At 38.0% G+C, this 18,846-nt stretch overlaps 1 protein-coding gene across 4 annotated transcripts in view; it reads left to right on the forward strand.

Annotated features, from left to right (window-relative positions):
* LOC115691954 (very-long-chain aldehyde decarbonylase CER1-like) overlaps positions 1–16,769 on the forward strand; it is a 39,727-nt gene extending 22,958 nt beyond the window's left edge. Inside the window, exons 1-10 of one of the 4 annotated variants that reach the window (XM_056305805.1) lie at positions 6,733–6,910; positions 8,006–8,289; positions 9,474–9,706; positions 10,791–11,010; positions 13,160–13,538; positions 13,659–13,766; positions 14,504–14,704; positions 15,499–15,597; positions 15,822–15,995; positions 16,333–16,769. In XM_056305805.1, the coding sequence (XP_056161780.1) occupies positions 6,851–6,910; positions 8,006–8,289; positions 9,474–9,706; positions 10,791–11,010; positions 13,160–13,538; positions 13,659–13,766; positions 14,504–14,704; positions 15,499–15,597; positions 15,822–15,995; positions 16,333–16,512 (1,938 nt within the window). In that variant the 5' untranslated portion in view covers positions 6,733–6,850 and the 3' untranslated portion in view covers positions 16,513–16,769. Of the gene's footprint in view, positions 1–940; positions 1,165–2,355; positions 2,589–6,732; positions 6,911–8,005; positions 8,290–9,473; positions 9,707–10,790; positions 11,011–13,159; positions 13,539–13,658; positions 13,767–14,503; positions 14,705–15,498; positions 15,598–15,821; positions 15,996–16,332 lie in introns of those variants that run through there. The other 3 variants (XM_056305806.1, XM_056305807.1, XM_056305808.1) reach the window with 3 other exon arrangements.
* Positions 16,770–18,846: the final 2,077 nt, after the last annotated feature.

Genomic DNA, 18,846 nt, shown 5'->3' on the forward strand with positions numbered 1-18,846 from the left:
ATCAAGATCATGTTCCGATGCTTCGCTACCTCCTCGTTATCAAGAGGCTTAGACCCATTATCATAGTATAGATATCGTTAACGATATCATTTTTTCTCCCAAATGTTATTTTTCTTCACTGGCCAGCCCCTATAGATATGTATTTACCCCCGTGTCACCTCGTGGGAATACTTTGACCTAGACCCGAGTTGATAAGAATCGAGCCAGTCACGATCACTAACCATGTAGATTCCGATCTTGTAGATCCCACGTGAACCATATGTAGCTCGATCTCATGTATGATCGACGGCTATGATCGTATACGGTTCATGGATTCTGGTCCAGGCAAGATTTTTCACTCGCCTCGTGGCCGAACATAGTAATACATGTGCTCCACGTGGTTGAAAATGTGAGGTAAGAAGAGAACATGGGTCGTGGTTATCAACAACCATGTACTCAAGTCTATATCGCCCTTGCTCGTCTGCTGGCTGAGAAAATAGGTAATGGAGCACGCATTTGTAGGATGCTATGATAGATAAGCAATGAGCAATGATCGATATTGCAAGTAGAAAAACTTAAGTGGCGGTCTTTAATCTACTGTGAGATTAACAATATGTTCTAGATCACAAAAAAATAAATAACAAATAATTATATATTGTTATGGGATTCACTTATTCAAGAATTCGTTGCTCACAACATGTCATTACTCTCACTGTGGCGCAAAAATTGTTATACTAGGAAAGCTCTATTGCAAGCTATGTGCGAGGCATATATTCAAAACATAGGACAGCAAAATCTTCTCACAAGGCAACTTTCTTGAAAACACAAGGCAATTTGCCAGGATCATTCGTTGATATCCCTTTACCGCCAAAGCAGTCGTGTCTCGCTTTTAATTCTTAATCAACGAGGCTTATCAACTGTCCTAAAAGACAGCTCTTTTCATCGTTTTATCTGTGTGCAGTACGTGGTGCTGGCTCCTTGGGTGGTCCGCAGCACTTACGTCTTCTTCAACAGCAATGGGAGGGAGAGGGACGTGTCCACCTTCCTGATATTTCCGTTTTTGCTGTGGAGGATGCTCCACAATCAAATTTGGATAACTCTGTCTCGGTACCGCAACGCCAGAGGGAATGGCAGGATCGTCGACAAGGGCATTGAATTTGAGCAGGTGGACCGAGAAAGAGACTGGTCAGTCCATCCCTCCTCATCACCATATTCTTTTGTCTCGACGGGGATCAGAAAGATCATGTCCTCGTCATCATCTTTTTCTCGACTTTTCTTCAACCATAAGAAGGGGATCATAACAAGGGCTTATCAAGTTGATGATATCGACAGAAAAATGAAAAATGAAAAGGGTCTTAACTTTAATAGATGGATAGAAAAGTTTTGTCTCATCATAAAAAAATTTGGTGGCACTTATTCATTAAGGGTTTGTGGCTTTTATTTTTTTGGACAAAAGCCCCCAAAAACCCTAAATTATGCATACCATGACACATTTATCGTCCGTTAAAGTTCTATCAATGAGAATAGTTAAAAATCTACATACATGGGCGCCAGAAAGCAAATTGCATTGACATGGTGCCGCGTGGTTTGAAGTTAATTAAATTGATATTGTTTTGGTCGAAAAGTCATCTAACAGAACTCTGACACAGGATAAATGTGTCACATAGGTACACGTTTGGGGTTTTTTATGTCAGAAGAAAAAGTTTAGGGAAAATATGTCATGGTTAGCATAGTTTAGAGTTCTGGATATCACAAAAAAAAATTTAGAGTAAATATGTCATAGTATGCATAATTTTGGGTTTTTTTGTAGCTGTTTCCTTATTTTTTTTACTGGTTTACTTTTTTTATTCAAATCTTGCGGCATTTAACTCTCTTTTTTTTTTTTAAGCACTTAAAACATTCACGATTTGGTGATATCAACACGTAGATTCCAGTGTAATTTTTACGTGATTTTTGTAAATTTATAGATATCAACATGGCTGTTTCCCTATTTAAATTTTGGTGGGACCGTAAAATATCTTTTGTTTTGTTTCTTTTCATAGATTGGTAAATTAAAGGTTGTGGTGGATGTTAAATATAATTAACACTCATCTATAGGATAAGTTAAAAATTTTCGCATCATTTGACATATGAATTTAGCAGACCAGTCGTAATATAAGGAGCATAATTAATATCTCGCAATCATATCATCAAACAGCTAATAGCAAGATCCTTTAATTAAGGAACGGAGTCGACCGTGCACATTAAAAAAAATATTACAGCCTATGCGTGTGTTTTTCTTCAAACAAGGCTCGTTATTTCATGGAATGAACTAATGAAGTAATTGTTAAACATTTCTTTTTTTTCTTTGTTTAATTTGTTAAAATTATTGTGCAGGGACGACCAAATACTGTTCAATGGATTGATCTTCTACATTGGGGCGATGACGCACGCCGGAGCTTCTTGCTTGCTGGTGTGGAGATCAGACGGTGTGATAACCACGATTTTGCTTCACGTCGGGCTGGTGGAGTTCCTCTACTACTGGCTTCGCAGGGCGCTTCACCATCACTATCTCTACTCCCGTTATCATTCTCACCATCACTCCTCCATCGTCACCGAGCCTATCACCTGTACTTTGTTCTTCTTCTTCTTCTTCTTCTTCTTCTTCTCTCTTTCTCTCTCTCTCTCTCTCCTCTTTAGTTAAATCTGAGCATCTTAATCTCAAAAAGGTCCCTCCTCTTTAGTTAAATATGAGCATCTTAATCTCAAAAAGCATGCACGAAGTGAACGATAGAAAGTAGGCAATGTCCATGTCATGCATTTGTTTTAGTGTCGATCTGACCTTTTTGGGTGCTTATGATGCTCATGTGATATATATGCAATTGCTTCTTTTCTTGTGAGTATCGGGCATTGTAGTTGAACGTGGACCACGCTCTTGCACGAGCCATGTGATTGAGCAGTTCACCTAGCTTTATATTGTCACAACTAATTCTGCATGCACGAAGATATCAAATTACAAAGAACTCATTCCTAAAGTGAGACCCTCATACTTTTATAGGTTAAATATAGAGATTAATCTTTGCTTTTAGATGAAGTGAATGCCATCCCTATAGTACTCTTTGTTCTTGTCCAAGTGGTATGAGGATCTCGGTCACAATGTGCATGTATCCTCGTCGCCTAACCCTAATCTTCAAATCATGATAATGTGCATTTTACACCGTATTCAACCACACCTTAAGATAAACCTCTCTTGCAAATCTTAATTACTCCCTCTTCTCTCTCGTAAGACCAGCACATGTCAGTATCTCGAAATCCAAGTCGTACATGTACAATTTTGAAGTCCAATAAGATTCGCGCATAGTTATTACAAGGGCAATGACATTTAAAGCGACTAGCTATGCATAACACTAGGGCAATTTGTACACTCGAAATTGCACAATTTCCTTAGTTGTAGTTTCGTATTAATGCCGGTGATGCAATTATCAACAATATCATTCCTATAATACCCACAACATTCCTGCGAATTGCACTGCAAATTAATCTGCTCAACCACATCAGTTGTTGCAACACTTACATTAGATTTCACAAAGTAAAAATCGCAAGTTCCTTTGTGCGTTGTGAACGATGAGAGACTTAAGTTTAACTTGAGCAAGCAAACTAATCCACCAAACGTAATCTCCAAGATGATGATAGATACAGACTGTACATGAACGGTGGGGTTCCTTTCAGTTGTATGATCCAAGGCGAATCTGAGCCTCGCTATCTTCCAACACTATTTCTCCTAATTTCCTTTTTCTTTTCCTTCCTTTTTACCAGATATTATCTCATTTAATGACAAGTTCTTGCTTTTTACCGTGACAAAAAATTGGTTTTGCGTTCGAGCAAGTTGCAGTGGGTCCCACTTGCCAAATAAAAATTGATGAGTTGGCCTTGTGCACGTGTCAAACGATAAGTGGACTGATCAATAAACTAACGCGGAGGGATGGGTCTACCTGATATTTTTTCCGCTGCGAGCGATGATGATCAGCCAAATAGAGGCCAATTGGAGTTGGCCAAAGTCAGCACTTGGAGCGCCGGTTGGTGGAACATAATGTGCACGAGGTGGGTGGGAGGCACTTAATGCAAGCGAATAAATCCTATGAAAGATCAATACCAAAAAAAAAAAAAAGTCCTATGAAAGATGTCGTGCATGTGTGACCAGAGCACAAGCCTTTGAAGCATATAGCTACATTCCTAAACGCAAGTCTTCGCAAGAAACAAAATTAAATATCAACATCTCAGTGGATTGGTAAATCATTCTTCTCCGATGGATGAGAAAGACATCCGAGCAAACCATGCACGTGCAGTGATGGGCTACAATTTTTCTACTAGAACTCTTAGAGTCGATCATTTAAAGAAGATATTTGCCCCTTTGTTTCACATGGTAATGGTTCAACACTTTGGAGAGACAAAAAAGCCTTCCAACAGCTAATCTAAGTAGATGAGAATTTGAGAATTGAGAAGTGAGAAGTAGTAAGAAAATTAGGGTTTTATTTATTTATTTAGGGTTCCCGTTTCCCGTTTCGGTTCTCAATTCTCTTCCCGGTTCCCGATTTCAGTTCCCCAGTTCTCGGTTATGGTTCTTGGTTCCGGTTCTAGGCCTCGGTTTAGGAACTGAACTAGGAATTGGGAACTGATGGTTCCTAAAAAGTGGAACCGAGAACTGGAACCTTCCTCCCTAGGACCGAGAACCTAACCGGACCCACCAATCCTGCTCTCTGGTTCCCAGTTCTATCCTGGAACGGTGCTCACCCCTACTATAGAAGACAAAACGTTTGGTCCACGTCGATGACAACTAGCCATTGAACTAAGCTCTGATACCAATTTTTCGTCGGAGAGAGTGTAAAGAAGTAGGAGGTAACACGAGTCAAAACTTAAATGGATAGGTCGCTCACCACTCATAGGTAACTTACCTAAAAGATAAGAGCAATACTTGTCACCTGTGGGAATCCATCTAAGAAGTAATAGCAAAACAATAAAAATTTCTTCTTCTCAAGCCAAAGGCTCAAATAATTATGAATCAATCAAGTCTTCTTCTATTATTCATCATAGCATGCTTATATAGATGAGCATGGAACAACCCTCTAAGTATGAGTAATTACTAAAGACTCATTGGAAAGACAAAAGACTTATAGGAAAGATATAACAAGATTTACTAGAAAACAACCATAATAAGCACTCTAGAAACTTGAACGACATTTACTATACCTTGAAAATATGGGAAATAAGTTTAGCTGGTTGTGGGTCTCCATGGTTTACTAGTTCCAATCACTGAATTAATGGCTTTCGAGAAATGCGAACAAATTCCGGACCCGTCCTAATCGATTAGACTTGGTATTCAGCAATAGGCTTGCAAATTGGCAACTTGTTAGATCATTGTCAGCTTGTCCACTAGATCGGCAACTCTCTTGCATAGTCTACGTCTTCAAGGAATGCTCCAGCATCATCATGCATACAGATGGGAGAATCAGACCGAGAGTCATAAGTCTTATGTACGTAATGAAATTAAGTTTCGGACCTTTTCATTGGTACAATCAACTCTTTTCGGCTATTTCGAAAATGCTTAACCATGTAAGGACGGAGATTTCCGTCTCCCAGTATACCATTGAAAGGGATCGGCACTTCAAATCACGGAAACAAAAACAGAAAAAAAGAAAAGAAAAGGCATTCGTCGCGTTTACCTTACGCCCGTAATTGCTGCAAAACTCATTAATGGAAGAGGCGGAAGCAGATCCAGCAACAAATGAGAGGAGTAAATTTCCTATCTACCAAGTCCTTGAGGGGAGGCCCAACTAACCATGTGAACAGATGTTGGCTATTTACTGAAAATCTTTGAAATGTTTGCGAGGTACGATATTTCGGGTTGAAGGTAGGACAAAATGTATTAATGCAAGACTCATTTCGAAAATGGATTGGTCTCTCGAGATATATCATCAACACCTCCGGCAAGCGCTAAGCTCGCAATTTTTCTCAAGTGCCAAAGATGAAATTCCATATACTATCACAGTTGTGAACACCCTTTTGAGCATGGCTGGAACATCCGACCTTGCACCTTTTTTTGCTATCGCATTCAAGAGCACAAACTCGTGTATTTCGAAAGCTACTCGTTACACTTGAGAAGTGATAATAATTCGATTCCTAACCTGGGTTTTAGTGTGCAAATAAGAGAGCTTGTGTCCTATGTATCTCAACAAATAAAAAAAATTTCAAAAAAGTTGAAAGTCCAATTTATCGATATTATTTGCGTATCAGATATCATATATTTCTTTATCTATGAATTGTTGAATAGCATCGATTTTATTGTAAATCGATATTCCGCCGTCTAAATTTTGCGGTTGATTACCCTATGGATATCTCCTCCTTCGATAATATCGTTAGATTCGTTTCTTTGAACGTTGCACACATGCAAAAGCAATGATTTTCTGGAGCAAATCAGTATCAACTTGTTGTGCAAACACAATCCTATAATTTGAAAATATTCCAATAATTTCCACGCCCCCTTTTATTCCTCGTTTTTCCTTAGTTTCCAAAGAATCCTAAGTAAACTCTTACAACGTTTTCCATTACTATATTATTATTATTATTATTATTATTATTATTATTATTATTATTATTATTATTTTGGTCAGAACGATAATATTATTTATGAGCCATCAAACGTGGGTGGCCCCGTACCGGGACAGCATGACCTCCCCCTTTTTCTTTAAGGCAATACCTGCGCTGAGAACAGCAGAGAAGCATTATATAAGGTCCAACGCTACTAGAGCAATGCCTGTGCTGAGACTGAGACTCTGAGAGAGAGAGAGAGAGAGAGAGAGAGAGAGAGAGAGGAGTGGTGGTGTCGAAGTGAATCATGGCTTCTAAACCAGGACCACTCACTGATTGGCCATGGAAGCCTCTTGGAAGCTTGAAGGTATCAACTCTCTCTCTCTCTCTCTCTCTCTCTCTCTCTCTCTCTCTCTCTCTCTCATACATGCACGCAGAAGAAAAATTTGCGCACTTTGGCAACCGTTTGCGTAGTTACATGGGCTTATCGTCAAGGTTTCTGCAAACAAAGTGCATCAAGATCATGTTCCGATGCGTCGCTACCTCCTTGTGATCAAGAGGCTTAGACTCATTATCATAGTATAGATATCGTTAACGATATCATTTTTTCTCCCAAATGTTATTTTTCTTCACTGGCCAGCCCCTATAGATATGTATTTACCCCCGTGTCACCTCGTGGGAATACTTTGACCTAGACCCGAGTTGATAAGAATCGAGCCAGTCACGATCACTAACCATGTAGATTCCGATCTTGTAGATCCCACGTGAACCATATGTAGCTCGATCTCATGTATGATCGACGGCTATGATCGTATACGGTTCATGGATTCTGGTCCAGGCAAGAATTTTCACTCGCCTCGTGGCCGAACATAGTAATACATGTGCTCCACGTGGTTGAAAATGAGAGGTAAGAAGAGAACATGGGTCGTGGTTATCAACAACCATGTACTCAAGTCTATATCGCCCATGCTCGTCTGTTGGCTGAGAAAATAGACAATGTAGCATGCATCTCTAGGATGCTATGATAGATAAGCAATGAGCAATGATTGATATTGCAAGTAGAAAAAATTAAGTTACGGTATTTAATCTACTGTGAGATTAATAATATGTTCTAGATCACAAAAAAATAAATAATAAATAATTATGAATTGTTGTGAGATTCATTCGTTTAAGGATTCGTGGTTCACAAGAGGCCTTTACTTTTACTGTGGCCCAAAAATTGTTATACTAACAAAAGCAAAGCTCTATTACAAGTTATGTGCGAGGCATATATTCAAAACATAGGACAGAAAAATCTTCTTATAAGGCAACTTTCTTGAAAACGACAAGGCAATTTGCCAGGATCATTCGTTGATATCCCTTTATCGCCAAAGCAGTCGTGTCTCGCTTTTAATTCTTAATCAACGAGGCTTATCAACTGTCCTAAAAAGACGGCTCTTTTCATCGTTTTATCTGTGTGCAGTACGTGGTGCTGGCTCCTTGGGTGGTCCGCAGCACTTACGTCTTCTTCAACAGCAATGGGAGGGAGAGGGACCTGTCCACCTTCCTGATATTTCCGTTTCTGCTATGGAGGATGCTCCACAACCAAATTTGGATAACTCTGTCTCGGTACCGCAATGCCAGAGGGAATGGCAGGATCGTCGACAAGGGCATTGAATTTGAGCAGGTCGACCGAGAAAGAGACTGGTCAGTCCATCCCTCCTCATCATCATCTTCTTTTGTCTCGACGGGGATCAGAAAGATCATGTCCTCATCATCATCTTTTTCTCGACTTTCTTCAACCATAAGAAGGGGATCATAACAAGGGCTTATCAAGTTGATGATATCGACAGAAAAATGAAAACTGAAAAGGGTCTTAACTTTAATAGATGGATAGAAAAGTTGTCTCATCATAAAAAATTTGGTGGCACTTATTCACTAAGGGTTTGTGGCTTTTATTTTTTTGGACAAAGGCCCCCAAAAATCCTAAATGATGCATACTGTGACACATTTATCATAAACATTTTTTCGTGACACCAAAAATCCTAAATTTGTACATGTGTGACACATTTACCCTCCGTCAAAGTTTTGTCAATGAGAATAGTTAAAAATCTTTATACATGGACGCTAGAAAGCAAATTGCGTTGACATGGTGCCCGTGTGGTTTGAAGTGAATTAAATTGACATTGTTTTGGCAGAAAAGTCATCTAACAGAACCCTTACAGAGGATAAATGTGTCACATAGGTATACGTTTGGAGTTTTTTATGTCAGAAGAAAAATTTTAGGGAAAATATGTCATAGTTAGTATAGTTTAGAGTTTCGGATATCACAAAAAAAAATTAGAGTAAATGTGTCACAGTGGGCATAATTTTGGGTTTTTTTGTAGCTGTTTCCGTATTTTTTCACTGGTTTACTTTTTTTATTCAAATATTGCAGCATTTAACTCTCTCTTTTTTTTAAGCACCTAAAACATTCCCGATTTATGGTTTTCAACATGTAGATTCCAGTGTAATTTTTACGTGATTTTTGTAAATTTAGAGATATCAACATGGCTGTTTCCCTATTTAAATTTTGGTGGGACCGTAAAATATCTTCTTTTTTTTTTTGCTTTTCATAGACTGGTAAATTAAAGGTTGTGGTGGATGTTGAATATAATTAACCACTCATCTATAGGATAAGTTAAAATTTTTCGCATCATTGGACATATGAATTTAGTAAACCAGTCGTAAATAAGGAGCATAATTAATATCTCGCAATCATATCATCAAACAGCTAATAGCAAGATCCTATAATTAAGGAACGGAGTCGACCGTACACATTAAAAAAAAATATTACAGCCTATCCGTGTGTTTTTCTTCAAACAAGCCTGGTTATTTCATGGAATGAACTAATGAAGTAATTGTTAAACATTTCCTTTTTTTTTGTTTAATTTGTTAAAATTATTGTGCAGGGACGACCAAATACTGTTCAATGGATTGATCTTCTACATTGGGGCAATGACACTTGCCGGAGGTTCTTGCTTGCCGGTGTGGAGATCAAACGGTGTGATAACCACGATTTTGCTTCACGTCGGGCCGGTGGAGTTCCTCTACTACTGGCTTCACAGGGCGCTTCACCATCACTATCTCTACTCCCGTTATCATTCTCACCATCACTCCTCCATTGTCACTGAGCCTATCACTTGTAGGAACTCTTCACCTGTACTCTCTCTCTCTCTCCTCTTTAGTTAAATACGAGCATCTTAATCTCAAAAAGCATGCACGAAGTGAACGATAGAAAGTAGGAAATGTCCATGTCATGCATTTACTTTAGTGTCGATCTGACCTTTTTGGGTGTTTATGATGCTCATGTGATATATATGCAAGTGCTTCTTTTCTTGTGAGTATCGGGCATTGTAGTTGAACGTGGACCACGTTCTTGCATGAGCCATGTGATTGAGCAGTTCACCTAGCTTTATCTTGTCACAACTAATTCTGCATGCACGAAGATATCAAATTACAAAGAACTCATAGCTGGATCGAGTGGCCATAGCTGCGAGGTTGAAGCTTGAGTGACCATAGCCGCGGGTTTGAGGCTACGAACTAGAGGAGATTAAGCTTGTGCAAGGGTCAACTTAGGTTTTGAAGTTGAAGAAGTCCTTGACGAGTAAAGAGGATGAAAGCTCCATTGGTTTTAGCCAAAATGTTGTAAGGTGATGTGGGGCATTTTGAAAAATGCCAAAAAAAAAAAAAATAGTTCACACATGCACTCCACGTTATCTTTCTCTAAAATAGTGCCTGTCGATAATTTTTAATAGCGCTAAGTCATGTCAATTGTCAGTAGAATCCACCGTAGGATCGCCTCAAGGGCTATCGGTAGCACATTTCAATAGTACAAGAACTATTATGAACATAAACAAGAAACAACTAGATGGGCGATTTCGAATTTCCAGTAATAATAGAGGGACTTACTGGTGATATTGTTCCAAATACATTTAAACTTCATAAGATACAAATGATGATAGATGCACCAAATTCTTTTACCAAAACGTTTTCGTTAAATGATGCGTAAAATTTTGATTGGTAATCTAAATTAGCGCAATCCATCCATTGAATGATCTGACTTGTTCAAACAACCAATCCAAATAACTTCGACATACCCTTTGCTGTAAATGTTTTCGGTAAGAAGTCTTACCATCTTGCATCATAATCAGACCGAACGTGCATTTATCTTCTTCAAGTTCAATTGTGTAGATTAACGAGACGCTGAAATTTTGGTTGGTTTGCAGCTGTGATTCATCCATTTGCGGAGCACGTGGCATACTTCTTGCTGTTCGCGATACCTCTGCTCACAACGGTGCGGATGGGGATGGCGTCGATCATGTCATTCGCCGGCTACGTGACGTACATTGACCTAATGAACAACATGGGGCACTGCAATTTCGAGCTCATTCCTAAGTGGATCTTCTCATACTTCCCCCCTCTCAAGTACCTCATGTACACCCCCTCGTAAGTCTCTCTCTCTCTCTCTTTCTAAACCACAGTAATCAATTATCGATGAGTCTATTAAGATTGGTTTACAAAATTAGTATACAAATTTATAAGACAGAAACCGTTATTGAGTGTCGAATATGACCTCATCGACAGTCAATCACATCATTTTATATACTAATTTTGTATATCAGTCATTATCCAGATCGTACTACGCAATCCGATATGATGACTTCTCAGAAGTGAACTCGTAACTTAAATTCCCGTTGTTTAAATGTTCAATATGTTCTCGCTACATACTTCAACAAGCAAGTTTTTGATTTAAAAGTCAGATTCTATCATTGTGCTACGAGCAAAAGAAATGTGCGAACGCAAATGTGTCAAGACACTTATTTTAAGTAACTAATTCATGAAATATCGTAATTTCCAATGCAGTAACTGTTGTCGCAAAGTGGATCATCGATACTTTGAAAATAAAAACATTGTTTTGACGAGTGTGAGGAAGGAAACATGGGTGTGATCGGGTCTGAATGAATGAATGCTGGGGAACAAAAAAACTTTGAGAGGGGCCTGCAATAAATGGGTTTTGGCCTTAGGATCAACAGGAGTTGTCATGGTAGGTTGGCGATTTATGTTTGTGTCTGGTGCAACAGAAAGTCATGTTGCTTTGAAGTACAGATCGACGTTCTTGGGTTACGTTGAATTCTTGTTTTGTGGAGATGTGGGGGAGCGGGATTGCCAAAAGGAAGAAACGGTAGGTGAAGAATTCAATAATCTTGTTATGGTGGGGCCCAAGGAAAAATTAAGAGGTGTGAAAAAGAAATGATCCCACCATCGTCCTCCACCCCCCACCATTTTTGTTCAGTTCCAAACGTACCTTCATCATATCCCAAAATTTACATTTTTTTTTGTTAATACCACGAAAAAATCCTAAATTAGTCCACCTATGATAAATTTTACTACAAACTAATGTTTTGATCACGAAAAATCCCCAAACTAGTATATATGTGATAAATTTATCTTCCGTTAGTTTCCATTAAATTTTACGGTCAAATTGCTAAGTTGGATGACACGTGGCTGTTGACAGGTGTACTAGTTTAGGGTTTTACCCATCTGTTTATCACAGATTTACCAATTTATGATTTTAATGGTATTAATCCAATTTAACGGAGGGTATATTTGTCATAGGTGTACCGATTTTGGATTTTTGGTGGTCAAAAAATTAGTTTTTTTTTTGGTAAAGAATAAAAAAAACTAATTTTGGGTTTGGGTGTACTAATTTGGGATTTTTCATGATATTAACTCTCTTTTTTTCATCTTCTTCCTCATCACTCATATCAATACCCTAAATATGGAACCCTTTACAGAATATCAAAATTCGATCAAAAATATTAAATCAACAAAGAGTCAATAACTTATGCTCTAAACAGCTCCATGGAATCATTTTCTTCAACGATTTAATTCTCATAGCACATTTCTCACCTCTCGATTTTTTTCGTTTAAACTAGAGTATCAAGGCCCATCTGTATTGAACTTTTCTTATTTACTCTATGATAAACTCTTGTGCGCACGCATTTTGACAATTTCATAATTCGAATTACTTTCTTCAACAATTCTATTCTCACGGTACATTTCTCACCTCTCAAATTTTTTTTTTCCGTTTAAACTAGAGTGTCAAGGCCCGTCTATATCGAACTTTTCTTAGTTACTATATGATAAACTCTTGTGTGCACGCATTTTGACAATGTCACAATTCGAATTACTTCGAACTTTTGTAAAATGCAAAAATTTGACCCGTAAGTTTAAATATTGCTTTCTTATAATTTAAATAGCTTTATAATTTTTGGCAGGAGGTACTTTTTGCTTTTACTTTCACTGAAATGAACATGTTTTGTAAGGGGGATTAACTATAAACACATAGTACTTATATGTACTTCGATCCAAATCGTATAAACTGATTGGTGGACTGATCAAGACAAGCTTTTGATCGTCGTGTGGCTACTTGAGACCAATCACATTTGTTGTATAATTGGATCTTATTGAGAAATATATGGACATAAAATTTTTCACATTGGGATTAGCTCTGTCTATACGTCAAAAGACTTCATACGATTAATATTTTGGCTAATTGATGATATTATTACGTCACATCATTCCAATGTTGCAGGTTTCATTCATTACATCACACACAATTCCGGACTAACTACTCCCTGTTCATGCCGTTTTACGACTACATCTACGGAACGATGGACAAGTACTCTGATAAACTCTACGAGACTTCGCTCGAGCGAGGCGCAGAAGTGTCCGATGTCGTGCATCTGACCCACCTTACATCTCCCGAGTCGATCTATCATCTGCGGGTAGGATTCGCCTCTCTTGCGTCCCGGCCCGACCGATCATCGAGGTGGTATCTCTGGTTGATTTGGCCTGTGACTCTATGGTCCATCATGGTTACTTCGCTTTATCAGCGCACTTTTGTGGTTGAGCGGCATCGCTTCAATAAACTCAAATTACAAACATGGGTCATTCCAAAGTATAGCATTCAAGTAAGATTTTCTTTTATCTATCCGCCCAATTGGTTTTTATTTTATATTACTGAAGTTTTTTTGCTCTTAGTTTGGTCATTTTCTCATTTGTATCAATCATTTCTTTGATCTTCTTTCTAGTACTTCATGCAATGGCAAAAGGAGCCGATCAATGGTCTGATTGAGAAAGCCATCTTGGAGGCAGAGGAAAAGGGGACCAAGGTTTTGTGCTTGGGTCTCTTGAACCAGGCAAGCATCTCATGACATTATAATATGAATCATGATAGGTTCATGGTGGACAATTTTGCAAGACAAAGTTTTATGGTCATGTAACTAGCTTGCTTAGGGTTCAACATTTTTAATTATTAAATGTGTTAGACTTTACTATAATGTAAACAAAATCATTCTCTAACACTTAAAAGAGGAGTGGGAGCATTCGGAAGCTTAGCTTATACTCTGCTATAATATTGGGCAACAAGTAGTTTCAAAAGGTTGACATTATATTAAATGATGATGATCTCACGAAATTTTGCAAGAAGCAAAAAATAACAAAACAAAACATTATTGAAAGAAGGGACAACTACAGGCAAGTCTCAAAACTTATCACGATAAGACACTTTATTCAAGTCCTAAAAATTTCTTTCGTAAATTTAAATCCTAAAACTTGTCAGATTGGTCCATTTTTAGTTCTTTTGTTGGCTCCGTTAAGTTTTAGTGGACAGAAAACTATGTGGCGTTATTTATTAGCGGCTCACATTAGACTAAAAAATAATACAAAAGTCATGTTGCATTTCTGTTCACTTAAAATTGACGGAGTTGAATGAAAGGACTCAATGCAATGAAATTGCGACTTGCAGGACTTAAATGCACGAAATGAAAGTTTTAGGACTTAAATATACTATCATTACAAGTTTTAGGACTTCTGCTGTTATTGCCCAACAAAGCAATATGACGACACTCAAGTACTCAAAACTTGGTATTTGCAGGGAGAGGAGCTGAATGGATGTGGTGGGTTGTATGTGGAGAGACATCCTCAGCTCAGAGTGAGAGTTGTGGATGGGAGTGGATTAGCAGTGGCTGTGGTGGTCAATAGCATTCCCAAAGGAACTGTGCGAGTCCTCTTCAGAGGGAGGCTCACTAAGGTGGCCTATGCCATTGCTTTTGCTTTGTGCCAAAGGGGAATCCAGGTAAAATAATTTGGATGGTAATTCTTTTATGCAGCTCTCCCCAGCCCGCCCGCGCGCCCGCGCGCCCCCCCCCCCCCAAATGCTTAAAGTAATCCTCCATTTCTTATAGTAATGGAGGCTGCATCTGGTGAGTAGCATTCAAGTGAAATTAGAGAGCACGCGATACATGTTCGATTCCCATATGAAATATATGAATCAAAAGGATTTAAACTCAGAACCTCCTGATAGCATAATTTGTGAAATTTTACGGGATTTGTGCTCACTGTTTTAAAATCTTAAACTATTAGATTATGATGTGGTTTAATACTTAAATATTTTGATATTATCTTCTTAAAAAGGACTTCCTAGTAATAAAAAGGGAAGAGAATTCAGATCCTCAACTAAAAAGATGACACCCGATTCTCAGTAGCAAAGTATATAAAAGATTGTATTAATTTAGAAAATTCCACTTGATTCTCCGTAGCAAAGTCTAGCTTTCTGTTCGGCAAAAAGATTTTACCTGCAATAGCTAAGTAGATATAGCATGGACATTACTTACGACACACATGCAAAAAGTTTTATTAACTTTCGATCGAAATGTGTGATTTTTCCATGTACATGTGAACATTGTCAATTTTCATTATATTGGAGATAGCATGAAATTGGCCACCTTACAACATCTTTGTTAATTCAAATCCCATAAACAAAAAAGAGGATAAGAGGGCTGTTCTTGGCATCATTTACTTATTGTCTTTCTGATTTGGCTCTCTACCTCTAACTGCGCTTCTTCAATGATGAAATAAAACTTATTTTAGGTGGCTACACTGCATGAACATGAGTACAAGATGCTGAAGAAATCACTCAATCACAAGTGTGACATCTATCTGCTTCGCTCAAGCGGCCATGCTCCAAAGGTAAATGAATCTTGCCCTTGTCGCAAACAACTTCAAATATCAACGTGCGTAGACTTTTAAGGATTCAGCGTGTTCGTTTCTGGGTTTTATTTGGATTCTTAGTAAGAATTGGAAACCCTAATTGCTATCACATCTGTGTATATAATGCCATAAGAACTTATTATCACAACCTGCTGGTGACGGTAACATTTACGAATGACTGCTAACGATCGGTAAATATTTAGGTATGGATAGTTGGAGATGACATAACAGAAGAAGATCAGTTAAAAGCATCAAAAGGGACATTATTCATACCCTTCTCGCAATTCCCTCCAAAAAAGTTGCGCAGCGACTGCTTCTATCACCACACACCAGCCATGGTCACTCCTCCGTCGCTTGAGAATGTGCATTCCTGTGAGGTATGATATGGCCTATAATTGAAATTTCAATTGATCTTTATTTATTCTGTGGAAGGGAGTGTGCTTTAATAATTTTTGCAGGGAACAAAACGTGTGCTTTTATTACATGTACAAAACCTACCTTACTAATATTCATAGTAAACACAGGGTGTAAAAAGATTGATTCTACCAGGTAGTTAAGACCAGTGACACATGGATCATTGTTACTTTGGCCGAACCACAATCCTTACATCACCATATAGTCGTTTTGATTCGCAGATTCCTTGTGTGGATAAATATGTATATTTGCAGCAGCCTTAGTATAAATCTTCCTCTTACTCTCGTTGTAATACTGCAGAACTGGTTGCCACGAAGATTGATGAGCGCATGGCACGTCGCGGGGATTCTACACGCAGCAGAAGGGTGGGAGGAGCATGAGTGCGGCTACACGATCACTGACATCGACAAAGCATGGCAAGCAAGTCTACGGCATGGCTTTCAACCTCTTGGCATCCCTGCTCATGTTCCCAGAAACTGAGTTAGATTTATCTCGATTCACATAAAGCATGGACATATCTGTGATACCATGCAACGTACAATACAATACCCTCTGGGATGACTTACGTAAAATTATGCCTCACGCTCTATTTATGAGGTTTTCGTTTTGGATAGGATCTGTTTAACATGATCCATTTGCTATATTCACCGCCAGAAGTTATGCGTTTTACGTTCTTACCAAGTTACAATAAAACATCTGTATCGTATAGCAATGAAATTCCTTAAGAGTTTAGTAAATTTTCGTTACTAGATGTAGCTTTCATAAAATCAGTTTTCTAGTATATTTGAATGAAAGTTACCAACTTCTTAAGAAACGTACTCGAAGTAAATTTCTAACTCTGTACTTACTCGATCCATCTTTCTAATAAGAATCCTTAGAAGTTGTCCCACCAGTACAGAATTGCCCCTCTTTGTGGTACGGGCAAACACTAAATAAATAAATAATTACACATTTCCTTTAACCACTGTTCAAGTTCATTTTCAGCATCTCCCTTTGTAAAGAGAAGGCAATTTGTGCGGTAGAAGTTCAAGATGCTTTCTCTATTTGGTTCTCCCACTATTAGCATATTCACACCTTTCATATGCTTTCAATGTGCTCTCCTATTTTGTTCTCCCTCTATTAGTTGATCTCCATTCAAGTTATTGTGTAAAGTAGAAAGTACGAGCAAGTATTCATTGGTGTCAATTATATTATCAGACCGAGCCAATTACATGTCACAACCGTTCCGGAGGTGAACCACCAAGGAAAAATCAATGGATTGCTAAGCATGGTGCTTAGAACAGGCTCTCCCAAGCCCTATCAATCGCAACTTGTTACTCGATTCAATCAGGCAATTTATCTTACCTATCTTACATTTTGGAGCAGCCACTAATCAATTACAGGTCGATTAGACACCCAAGTAAAATGTGAGAGTATATTTTACTTCTGCGAACCAGAAATTCAATGGATTCGGGAACTTGGTTATGCTAGATTAATTTAACGCATTTTCGGTACATTTTCTCTTTATTTCAAAAATGTTTTGCGTGCATTATTTATCAATTTTCATCCTACGCCACTAACAGGTGAGGGATGATCGTGCGAGTGCGTAATCAGGAAAGTAATACCCAATAATCAAAGCAGTAAATAAAAAACAGAAATTATAAAGAACCTGGACGCGCTAAGCAAAGCATATCACTATACATCATCACGAGGTTTCTGCAAACTATGACTTTAGAACAATTTGCATGAATGTTATGTATGTGCATGGATTATTGACTAACAAACATGCAATCTTTACTAATGAACCCTAAAATTCTATGTGATAGAAATTAACTTAATGCACTAATTACATTACTAAATGATGTGTAGGAATGTCATGGCTATATAACACGCAAGATGAGTTCTAAAATAAATGCGATGAAATTGAACATGCATTGATATGAAATGTCATCTATACGAGATACCAATCAAAATTAATCCTATATGACATAATTTACTAAATGTCATGCAATATGCATTATACAAAATCAATTAACCTAATTAATGCAATAGATATGAAACTCTCTAATTCAAATTTTTTGCTCTTTTTCTTAGTTAATTAACAAAAGACCGAATTAACCCTAGGAATCTACATGTTAAATTAACATGCATTCCAAATCCTATATGCAAGATGACATATATAAATAATGTATGTTTTCTAAATGCATGACATATCAATATATGCGATCTTAAGTTAGTTAACACGCATGAATGACATGAAGCTAACCCCGGATTAAATCTCTGATGCAAACTATAAAGCTAACCACTGATTCATTCTATACAGTGGGACTTGATTGAAACAACACAATTTGGGGTCATTTTATATATGGAAAAATTACCAAAATAGTTCTAAACCTATTGCTATTGTGCCAATTTAGTCTTAAATCTTTTTTTTGGGCCAATTCAGTCCTAAATGTAGCGTCCCAAGCCCGCCCCTTTCAAGAGGAATCCTCCTATTTCTCAATATTCATCAAATTTTTCGCAGGCGGAAGATGCTTCTTTCTAAGGTCAACATTTATAACATGAATGTGACATAGAAACATAGAAATATAGAAATGCAAGGACACGCAAAATATGAAATTACCATTCATCATACTTAATAACAGGGGTGATACAAGGGTGAGTTCGCACTCAGGGAGACTACCTATAGGCGCCACTACAACTCGAACTATTCACATGGACCCACCATTCACTTCAAAAAAACAAAAGCGATCACCCGAACACACGACTCTATCCCAAAATGTCACAGTCGTGTCTTCCAAAAGTTGCTCCTTCCCCCTCCTTGATACCATCCCC

Source organism: Syzygium oleosum, unplaced genomic scaffold, assembly GCF_021117445.2.
Source record: "Syzygium oleosum isolate NSW1041296 unplaced genomic scaffold, Sole_v2.1 Sole_v2.39, whole genome shotgun sequence".
Classification (NCBI taxonomy): Eukaryota; Viridiplantae; Streptophyta; class Magnoliopsida; order Myrtales; family Myrtaceae; genus Syzygium; species Syzygium oleosum.